This window comes from Pleurodeles waltl, chromosome 9, assembly GCF_031143425.1.
Source record: "Pleurodeles waltl isolate 20211129_DDA chromosome 9, aPleWal1.hap1.20221129, whole genome shotgun sequence".
NCBI lineage: Eukaryota > Metazoa > Chordata > Amphibia > Caudata > Salamandridae > Pleurodeles > Pleurodeles waltl.
Genome location: NC_090448.1, coordinates 412,862,712 through 412,874,517, shown reverse-complemented (window position 1 = coordinate 412,874,517; position 11,806 = coordinate 412,862,712). Strand labels below are relative to the sequence as shown.

At 41.7% G+C, this 11,806-nt stretch overlaps 1 protein-coding gene across 1 annotated transcript; it reads left to right on the top strand.

Annotated features, from left to right (window-relative positions):
* Positions 1-900: 900 nt before the first annotated feature.
* On the top strand, positions 901-9,279 carry UQCC3 (ubiquinol-cytochrome c reductase complex assembly factor 3). Its single transcript, XM_069207192.1, has 2 exons — positions 901-1,126; positions 8,498-9,279. The coding sequence occupies exons 1-2, from the start codon at positions 1,007-1,009 to the stop codon at positions 8,624-8,626; spliced, it is 249 nt and encodes an 82-aa protein (XP_069063293.1). The 5' UTR covers positions 901-1,006; the 3' UTR covers positions 8,627-9,279.
* Positions 9,280-11,806: the final 2,527 nt, after the last annotated feature.

Here is an 11,806-nt window from a genome sequence, read left to right as displayed (position 1 = left end):
CTTTTATGAAATTTGAAGCCAAGCATTGGACACTCGTGTGACACAAATCTGACTTGGGGTGCATAAAGGAGTCTTGTGGAACGCAAGTCAGCTTTGTCACGCAGGGAAGACTTGTATTACGGGTTGCTGCGCTGAAACTACAACCTTGGGTCACGCATCTCTTGCTTCATGGTTTGCAATATAAAAAATATAGCGCATACAGGATGCAGAAAGGTCGTGTAGCGCAACGCATTCTCACGCAGTGTTGTGTTAGTCTTAGTAAATATGGGCCTAGGTGTTATTTACCCACATAGTTTTTTTTTTTTTTTTTTTTAACTTATTCCCGGAACATAACAGTTTTGGTGTACTCAACACGTCACTAAGTGTCACAGCTAAGCCTTGGAATGTCAAACATAACTGTACTTAGGGCATGAAAATGTCACAAACCGAAAACTTGGCGGCTGTGTGATTTTCATGCCAAACAATTGTCAGCGCTGGACTCCTGCACGAGTACTTGGAGCCATAGCAGATCCTGGACTCGGCTCTTCCTGTTAACGTGTTTACTCGTCCACGTCTTAGACGTCTAGGGGGTATTGTGCTGTCAATGTATGCAAGCGCTTAGACCTGTGACATAAGAGTAAGCGCTGTGAAATGTTACATTCCAATAAAAAAAAGTCTACTTTACGCGTCAAGAATTTTAGATTCTAAGGTTACTTTAATAAACAGCAAATAAGAAAAGCATAATACGAAGCCTCCGGGTCATATTCCACGGGTGAAGGTTCTGAGCAGCTTCCTTTTATTCAATCTTTAAAAAGTGAAGTTGCAGTTCTAGTCGTTCGTGGTTTAGCAGCCCCGTCTGGCTAACTGTTTGACCTCATCCCCCCACTTCCGGCGGCGCTCTAGCTTATTTCTCGATGGTAAATGTGTCTCCTGAGTCCTGATTCGCCCGCTTAGGCTTTGGCAATGTTGGGTTAGGGACTGACTGGACTCCCTCCGTTTCTCTGCTTTTAGAAAACTCGTTTTCCCCATGGCGACCCTGGTCAAACTCATGAAATCTGCGCTGTTCCTGTCGGCCTGTACCGGAGTCGGGGTAGTGCTGTGGATGGTGGCGGCGCCAAGCGAGGAGCGCAAGCAGGAGCTAATGAAGGTACCGTACTACAACATCCATCATGCAACTTTTAAGGGGGTCATCGTGACTTCTAGGGCGGACCTGTACTTTCAGAGACAAGGGTTACAGCATACCGTGTTATGTTAAGCGATAGTTTATAGGAAGTGTGCATGTGTACCTTTTGTACTGTATATTTAGTTTGCAATAATTTATTGTGTAGCGAGAGGTTGTGGCGTAACGGCCAGAGCTGCCGACGTTGAACCTGGGGACTCGGCTCAGCATCCTGATTCTGTGCAAAACATGTAATCTCCTGCTGCCTACTAAACCGAATATGCCCTTGTGTAAAGCAACTGTTGTTCATGTAAAGCGATCCAATACGCTTGGGTCGCGTTCGCGCTATATAAAACCGTGTAAAAAATAGTTATAAGATTTATTTGAGAAACCAGTTTAGCCAGGAGTTTAAATTATATGCAAACTTTGTGTTCTTTTTAATTTGTTCATTGCAGTATTTTTTTTAAATGCATATTTGGCGACCTGCTATCTATTTTGGCATATTGAAAACATGTAATAAAAATATTTGCTGGGCTTCGTTATATACTGGAAAACATCTTAACAGGTGGATCATTAAAAGGATACATTTTTATTTCAGCTTTAAATTGTGATGATTTTGGTCCCTTCCTCGTTAGAAAGTTCTTAGTTGGAATAGTTTGTAACTTTGAGATCCATTCGAATGAGTTGGAAACACATGGCATGTCCCCGACGTTTTGGAGCAGACTGTCGGCTTCATTGATGGATTGTCCAGTCTGGCAAAGATGCTTCAGTGGACAGGCTTGTACTAGAACATGGGTACTCGCAAACATTTTCCAAGGGGCCAAAAAGTTTGGTCTGTGACGTGCCTGGGGGCCGCATTGACGCCAGGGCGGTGGCAGTCGAGTGGGGTGACTAGGGGGATTGGTGGCAAGGTAGGCGTAGAGGAAGCAAAGGATATACATCTAGTGGGTGAAATAAACAATGGTAAACCAGAAAAGCTGGAATTAATCCCGGCTTACCCAGTTTTCCAAATTTTGTGATCCTAGGCAATTGTTTAGTGTCACTTTCCCTCCTTTTTCTGCATTATCACATTTAAGATGACCTCGAAATACATGATTCATGGTGTGCGCTGCACAAAACCTGCTTCTATGTTTGATTTAATAAACTATAATGTTGTTTATGTATGATAGGAACCCAGGTCAGCCATAAAGTGCACATACCAAGTGACTGGCCTCTTTAATTTACTATTGGTGGTGTTCTCAGGGTAAGGGAAATAATTAATGTTTCAAATTTGTTCTGTTAATCATTATAGGAATCATTTGAACAACGACCCAGGATGGCGGGTTATTGACTAACATATATTGGCCTGCAGCTTTAATTGGTGATTTTTCAGGCAGGCTACACCATAAAAATCTTGGTTGACAAGCGACAAAAATACACGCAGTCATCATTATCGTGGTCACCTGGTAATTGTCAGCCTTGGCAGTGATGGAGAGAGATATAAACATAGCATGTGTTCCCTTGCTAACAAAGTTCAGAAGTGGTGACCGCTTCATCGCAGGATTATGTTTTTTTGGCTGTGATGATAACTTTCCTAGGGACTTTAGGCTCGTTGTCTATCTGTGCTCCAAAGGAGAAGGTACACCCTGAATATTTTAGCATCTTGAATGGGGGGGAGCTAGTCTAGGAGAAGCTGTTGAGACTGCATGGTCAAGGGCAGAAGAGCATGTGTTCTTGTGTCATCCATATCTATTTATGTTGCTCGTAGCAAGTGACAGGGCCACGTATGAGTTGGCTCCCTCATCATTAGTTACTTTGTTCTAATGCAGAGACACCACCACGCTAAGCTACTGTAAAGGAACACACAGATTGTACCTTGCAATTCTGTGCCCCCGGCAAGAACCAAATCTATTTCGATTTCATGCACTTGTTCATGTCCGAAAACTTTCTTGCATGCCTTCTGCTGGTTCATGCATGACTTTCCTAATGCAGTTGATGCTTTTCAACATTATGGTACTGTAAGTGATTATTTCACCGATTACATAACTTTCCATGTTGTCATAGCAAAGTTTGTTTTCTTAAATACAACCTCAGGGGTGTCAGGGGCCCTCATTACCAGTGCCATCTCAGGATTCTTAGAATATTCCTTGTTGCCTTGTTTTCCTTGTCTCAGCAGGCACACTCGGTGTCCCTGTAAGCCTCATCCCTTGCAGGATTTTGTGAAAGAATTGAGTAGCTGTTGCTTCCTTCTTGCTCTAATCTTTCACTGCTGAGTTCGCACTCCTTTTATTGTTGAACTTCTTCATTGCTCTCATACATATGCCCCCTTCCACTAGGTGACTTTAGAAGATGGAACCTTCTTCTTCCTATTGCTGAGACTGCTAGTGGGTTTAGTACAGTTGTTTGTTCCTTTCCCAGTCAGTTACCCACTCCCCCCTTCTCTTTACAAAGGGACCACCATTCAGACTTCATCCACAACTACGTTTGGGTCTGTAGAGCAAACTAGGGTATGGAAAATGAGCATAAAGTTCTAATGAGGTGGCTTGTGTGTAGACACCATGAGCATGCCCAGAAATGGGGTTCTCTAGCTAGAATCACAACTAGCCAGCTTGCTCTCTCTTACAAACTCCCTTCTGTATTATATTGAAAGATATGAGAGGGGCCATGTATGATCACATGGCTAGAACAAACCGGGGCACTTGGAGCCTTGCAAAGATTGTGTCGGTGTCACTCATCCATTTATTATCATACATATGATATCATCATATTGGAGACTGGAGGAACCTTTGCTTTTTCCCAAGATGGTAGCAGATGTAGGAAACTCAGAGGGAAGAGAGTATGTGTTGCATCTTGGGCTTCAAAAAGGAATGGAAAGGTGGGCTAGGGTAGTTTGCACTGTTAACCTGTTCCAGTGTCCTTAACTAATGGAGTGTCGAAAGCATGGAGGTTGGAAAGAAGCATGAAGGTATAAATGAGAACACAACAATTTTTAAATGACTTCCCACTGAAGTCCGAGATCAAATTCAGTGCTCTGTAACCTCTGTCTTTACTTACATATGTATTTTTGAAGAGAAGATACATAACAGATAACTGTGTAATATAGTAAAGTATTGCCTTCAAGGGGTTCTGGTGACACCATAAACCACAAGGCTAAAGCTTGAGTGCTTTGTAAACGTCACCAGAATGCAGAGATGGCAAAATAGTAGCATATTACTTGTTATCTGTTCTGTAGATCTTATATTACATGTTTATTTTGAAGTTAATTAGCTTGAAACGACTGTTTTCTTAAAAAAAAAAAGTAGATTCTCCCAACTGATTAGTGAAAGAGAGTCCTGCTTTTAGTAAAGACACATACATGGCTATTAAACAGTTCTTTTCGCATTGCTTTTATTTCAGTGACCAAATATTTAAAGCATAACTACACCACCGACAATACTGCTCTCCTGAGCAGAAAGTATAGACAAAGAAAGGCTATCGATTGATTATAACAGAGTCTATAACAAACAAATTGCCTCTTTTGTTGGTACTTGAAGGTAGTGTATGTAAAAGTGAAAAAACGGGAACAAAAGAAAATCCGACAGGAACAAAAGAGCCTAATCTTTCTTCTAAGCATCCATAAATAGTCAGTCAAGATTAACATGTCCTTGGGAGTCCTCTACCTCTTTTTTAGGGCACTGCTGGGGAAGACAAAACCGGAACTACAAAAGATACATCAGAGTTTAGAATCTTCAAACAGAGGATTTACAAACAAGTGATGGGCAGATGATAACCTCCCGGTCTTTAATAAAACCAGGACTGCTCTTCAGTAATCCTTTAGCAGAACAGGTATTTTATTACAAGACCAGAGGCCCTTATTATGTATTTTCAAAGTTTATCTGCTTCTGATAATAATGCATGCTGTATAGTTCCACAATAAAATGTGTCAAACATTTCCGAAGAGCAGTCGGTGAAAATGAGGTCTTCCAATCTCACAAAGGTTCAGCAAGTCTTGCATGCCATAGCCCCACTGGCATAGTAGGCCCCCAAAAGGTTTTGTACCTACTCCCACTAAAGACCTAATTCACTTGCCCCAGTGACTAAAAGTAACAAAGGAAACTGTCAATAAGGGTCTACAAAAAGAAATCAACAACTGAGAAGATGGTCTCGTTCTTTTGTGGTATGAATACACTGCATAGTGCAATTTACTACACACAGCTTAGGATGGAAAGGGAGGACCCTGAACCACAGAAGCACACTTAGTTGTCCAAGTAATCATTAAATAAACACCATTGAAGTAATGTCTAAAGCTCTGGCATCAGACACCATTCTGAAGTATATGAGGCACAGCAACATAACCAACTCAGCAAACAACATTTTTAATGTTAGACTTTCAATATCCAACCAATGTTTCAAATAATTTAAACACGAAATTTACACCCCAAGGGATAGAACAACTTCGTTTTGAGGGATTTTAAGAATCTCTTTTAACTTTCTACATACCAAAGTGTTCCTCCCCCACTGGCTTATTATCCACCTTCTGATGGCCTACTGGTATAGCTTATGTGTAATCATTGATAGTTTGATAAGATTTTTGTTTAGCTTCCAAGGATACTTAGAGATTGAATGCCATCTGACAAATTGGTATTGATATTCCTTTTCAAACACGACAAGGACCAGCAGTCACACTGATTTATAATCTTTGTTGTTTCCTCAGCCCAGGATGCCCTGATGATGTTAGTAGCTGATTCCAAAATGTCTAAGAAGCTCTGAAAGGTTCCTGGCCATGAGATTGTACTCCAGAATTAGATTGTGGAGCCGACCCCTCTAGATTCATTAGAGGACGAGGGAAGCATGGTAGTTGGATGAGAAATCTATTGACCATTCCAGAAGCTATGGACACCACAATTGTGCCTTCCGCAATGGTGCTACCCCAACAACTTGAGCTGACTGCCTGCAAATCTGAGCAAGAGTCTTGAATATCATCACAAAAGGAGAAGAAGCGTAGAGAACTCCACATAACCAGTCTTGCAAAAAATATTCAGTTGCAAATGCTTCAGGGCATGACATCTAACTGAAAAACTGAGGCAGTTGAGTTCTCAAGCAGGAAGCAAAAAGATCTGTCATAAAGGTACCCCGATACTTGTTGAGGGCTGAGAAGACCTGTAGATGTAGATGCCAGTCACTGTGATAACAAATATCATTGAAAACCTATCCACTGCCATGTTGTACCGACCTGGAAGCCACTCGGCTTTCAGGGAAATTCCCTGACTAAGACACAGCTCCAAAGAGACCTTTGCATAACCACAAACTTTTTTTTTTTTTTTTCTTTCTTTTAACCTTGATCCTGCTGACCGATTTACATAACAGACCACTGTTAAAACTGTTCATGTGCCAAATATATACATAATTTGGTTTTTCACCAAACTGCAAATTGCAAAGGAACCCAGAAGAAGCTGTAAAGTGTTTATTTGCATTGATAACTCCCTCATTAATAATAGGGAGGACATAAAAAATCACCTGAATTGAAGACTATAGAAGACCCTCCAGTCTTGCTAGTTGTTGGAGAGACACTTCCTGGGGGCTCAAAAGTAGTTTCAGTTCCCTCTTGATACCTGCCACCTTCGCCTCTGAGAGTTGTAATAGCTGTTTGTCTGACTCCATCACAAACCCCACTCCTTCTGCTAAGAGGAAATTAGATCTGATTTCTCCCAGCTTACCACAACTCCCAAATTGTGAATCACCTGTAGGGCAAAATGAAGCTGATTAATCCACATTACTCTCTGCTGTTCTAGAAAGAATATATCATCTTAGTATATTACTATTCTGATATCCTGCATCCTGAGAGCCTCCACTAGAGACTTGAATAGCTTAGTGAAGCACAATGTGGTGAAAGAAAGACCAAAGGAAAATTAATATGAAAGCCTAACACATCCACAGATATTGAAGACGCTTTCCATGGGATCAAAATATAGGTACCATTAAATAGGCATCCGTCAAATTCAGAAGAACAATCCAAACTTCAGAAAGTATATCCCATGAGATGAAGTATCGTTTCCTTCTTGGGTTGCTTCTATAATACAGATTGATTGAGATCTCTCAAATTTATCACTGGGTGAAATCTTTTTGTTTTGTTCCGGACTAGAAAAATGTTCCTTACAAAAACTTTGAGGTCCAAAAGACACTGTTAACTTTAACACCGTATTTTCTTCCTTTAGAAGTAACAACATTTTCTCGGGCAAAACGAATAGGGCTTGGGAAGCAAATTTGAATAGCAAGAGAGAAAAATTCTTATATGAAAACCCAGATTTGCCTGTAAAACCCAGGAATCTTTCGTTAGTTTCATCCAGTTCTGAACAAAGAGCTCTATCCTATCTCCCACTAAGAGTTGAGAATAATTGTTACGTTGGATTCCTTCTCCTTGTTTATCTTCTGCTACATGTCCCACATCCTCCTCTTCTCCTTTGTGGAAGAACATTATGTAGCAGTGTGATATGAGCAAAACTAAGCAGCAAGAAGAGAGGCTGGTGGTTTGTCAGAGCATCTATAACCTGCTGGTAGTCTCTCTTTTTGTCTCCTTTTCCGGCTCAAGTCAGCAGTATTATGGGTTATGTAGTTTTGCTTTAAATAGTTGGCTCCTGTAATTAAAGCAGCTAGTCAAGACCTGTATAACAGCCTCCATTCTGGTAATCAGCTCCCAGTGTGCTCTGGTTGAGGTTAGAATGTTTAGATTGTGTTAACCTTTCATGACTAAATTGTTGATAAAATAATGGATTATGATGGAAGTCCAGTGGATTTATGCGATTCTGTGACTAGCATTTTACTGCAGAATTATGTATTTAGCACTTAATTTGCTCCAGAATATACTAAATGTTGTTCGTAGCTAAAATGGTTGAAAATAATTCTGCCAGAGAATGTGCCACATAACTTGCATTTGTTGGCTTAATTTAGATAACCTTGTTGCATAAATTGGCCCTCCATGCCATATACTCCCAATTGACCCAAAAGTGGAAAATCTCTGCGGTTATTTGGTAGCCGTCATTGATGATGAAATCCATATTTCATAAAGAACAGTGAAATATTCTCTATATTTCACGGTTCTCTGTGAAATAAGGGTCTTTGGGAGCTTTTATTGCACAAAATGCAGTGGTACAAACATATGACTTGGAAACACGTCTTATAACAGCTGCAGATAGTGCAAATATTAAAATAAAAGTGGATCCTTCTGTTTAGCCTGGAATAGCCTCGATCCGAATCAGTTCTGCATGCTTTTGAATGCTCCTTACTCACCCTTATTTAGCTTTAAGTATATTGAATGGGGATAGGTTATTAATCTATGTAAAGCCACAACGGCATCACGGTACACTGCCCTATCTCTAACTCTTCTCCCTTCTTTATCTAAAGAACTTTCCAGAAGCGAACGCTAAGCAGATGGCAGAAACTCGGGAGCGCAACATCCTTGTGATGCAGGCTATCAAAGAGGCTGCCGAGACCAACGAGAACGTGGCCCGGAGGACTCCCTGGAGCAAGTGAAGTGCAGTGGAAAACCCTACTTACTGTGGGCCTGTGTCCTCTCACGTTGGAAGAAGCGAGGGCTGGGAAGGCCCGCTAGTCCCAGGGATCTGGACACTCCAGACTATGCATTAGGTTGCACTAATACCCTTCATCCATTCTTAAGAGAATGTGCCAAGAATAGTTCTGTTAACCAAAGCACTTGATGTACACCTTGTCTGCTTACCTTGGAACTTCGAGTTAGTATACTTGAATGCTTGCTTGTTGCCCTGCTATGTCAGCCTTTCATTGACTCTAGAGTCAATTTTTAACAATACTAAATCTGTATGAATTTCTGCTGGGATTAGGGTCCTCCCAGCTTCTGCTTTTCATAAACTTAAGACGAGCAGATCTTTCCAGTTGCTTTTATTAAAGATCTATCAGCAGTTGGATGATAAGCTGCAGTCTATGGATAAAAAGAATTAGGTGGTATCCCACTAGCCATAGCCTCCCAAACTACTTCTACTTTTTCGGTTTATGCAAATGTGTGGCCAGTGTACATTGATGTTATTTATGTGTGTGTTTTTAAGTGGCGAGGGGAGTGGAATTTCAAGGTGTGCATTTTTATTCCCAAAACTTCTCAACCATGTGTACGGAACACGAATAAAGAACTGAACAGTCACCTTTAAAAAGAAGACTAGTGTCTTTATTATTATTATTATTATTATTATTAACAACTGTGCCTTCTAGGTCAGCAGTTCCCAACCTGTGATTCGTGGAGTTCTGTGACACATTCCCATAGTGTCCGCCGACTTGGGCCAGGAGGGAGGTACTTCTCCAGCTGGGGCCTCTGAAACCCACATGCATGTTTTTATATTTATTACTTCCTTTGTGCAGTAGTTTTGAAAGCACTGCAAAGTTCCTTGTACATCCAGTAGCTTTTGGGCATCAAGATAACTAGTGATTAACGTACCTGCTGGAGAGAGATGGGAGTTTTGTCTAGTGGCAGTTTTTCACTCAAAGGTAGCGCAGATGGTTAATATGACTGCTGCAAAGAACAGTATTTTGTGTGCATAGCACAGTGGGTTACTGCTTTTGTCACATAGATTCTTTTGTTACTGTGCAGTTCATAAGTTACAATCGTAATCTAGCACAGTGAGCTATGAACTGGCTTTAAAGAGCTGCATGCAAAGTGCATGGCATGGCACAAATTAGAAAGTTGTATTTTTTTTTTTTTTTCATCGAGTTTTTCATTTTCCTTATGCTGCTAAAAAAGGTTTGCTTGCATAGAAATACATTCTTATTAATAAAGTCAACGCTAACCACTGTGTTGTGTTCTGAATCCTGAGTTTGTGCTTCTCCAGGCCAAGCACTCTTATAAAATGTCAACCAGTGTGGATGACATGTAAATCCTACCCCTTGTAGTCCCCTGTAAAATGCTCCGACACCCTTGGGTGGTACGAGAGGTTCTAAAAATCAAATGAATTACATATGACAGAAAGACGAGAGGCCCTTATGGTTTTACTTTGTTTCCCTACCACATATTTTTGTGAAAAAGCTTTCTCAAGTCTTATGTACCTAAAAAATAAAAAAATAAATCGCTTGGGGGAAATGTAGAATCTGACCTGAGGATTCAAATTTCCTAAATAAAACCAAACACTGAAAAGTTAGCAGCCGAGATTCGGCGCCAACCTTCCCATTTAAATAGTTTTTGATTTTTGTATATTTTTTTTCAATACAAAATAATTATGGGCCTCATTACGACCCTGGCGGTCAAAGACCGCCAGGGCTGTTTTGGTGATTGCCTGCCAACAGGCTGGCGGTACAATCTTGCTGATTACGACGGCGGCGGAAGCGCCACGGTCGCACCGGCGGTTTACCGCCATGGTTGTCCCGTCGGTTTTAACCAGGGCAGCACTACCCAGGGGATTACAAGTCCCCCTTCCGCCATGGAAAAGCTTGCGGGAAGGGGAGTTGTGGGGCCCCTGGGGGCCCCTTCACTGCCCATGCACTTGGCATGGGCAGTGCAGGGGCCCTCAGGCACATCCCCACACTGATTTTCACTGTCTGCGCAGCAGACAGTGAAAAGCACGACAGGTGCAGCTGCACCCGTCACACGGCCGCAACACCGCCGGCTCCATTAGGAGCCGGCTCCCATGTTGCGGCCGACATCCCCGCCGGCCCAGCAGGGATGTCAAAATGGGGCCGGCGGGAGTGTGGCCGCATTGGCAGCCCCTCGCGGTACAACCTTGGCGGGCGGCCTCATCCGCCCGCCAAGGTTGTGATGAGGGCCTATATCTTTAGTAATTTGAGTATTTGTTTGGTGTGTACTTGGGTATTATTTTTTGCGAGTTACTGTGTTAATGTTTGAAATTTAAATGGTACAAATTTCTTTGAGGGTCCCCGGCTTCCAGTAATGCTTCAGTGGGGGGTTTTCAGGAATCATAATTTTGGGAACCACTTTTCTAGGTCAAGCATGACACAAACCTGTGCAAGTCCATAAAATTGCTGTTATTACTATAGCAGGATGAACATCCAGAGTTAAACCATATGGCCAGGTCGTCTCTGTAGGCCTTGGTGCTGGTTATCTGTGCCTTGACTAAGTATTTCACTTGCTGTCTTTAGTACGCTGTTAGTGCTCCTCCTAAAACCCTACCTTCCAATCCTCCCAGAAGCTCAAGTACAGAAGTCCCACTCTCCACACCTCCTTCTTAAACACGCCTATGGATAAATGCATATTTAAAGAGCAGCTGCAGGGGAGGTTAGATTGTACTCGCAGTGAAGAGGCAATCTCGTGCCTCACAAGAGCTCTGTGTGACAAACCCACATATCTGACAGTATAATATGATTTCTCAATTTTCTCTCACTGTCCACGGCTTTACTCTGAAGAGTTTTATAAAACCTTACTTCCGGCTTCTTTCCATTTACTTTCTTTCCTTCTGTGACACTAGAAGCAGCTCAGCATAATTCACTACCTCCCTATCGGATGAGATCCCAACTGTCTTTTTACACTCTCTTTACATCTCTGCTCTTGGTCGAGGGATTTCTTCCTGCTTTGGCACCTTAAAGGCTGCTCCTCTGTGTTTATGCCCCGATTATCTTTTTTTTTTTTTTAATCTCACAATCGATCCTGTCTTCACCTTTTTGCCTTTATAATTTTGCAGACGGTCCGCCAGTTCTTTATCTTTCATTTCTCAAAGTTATAGTATGGTTGTTCACAAG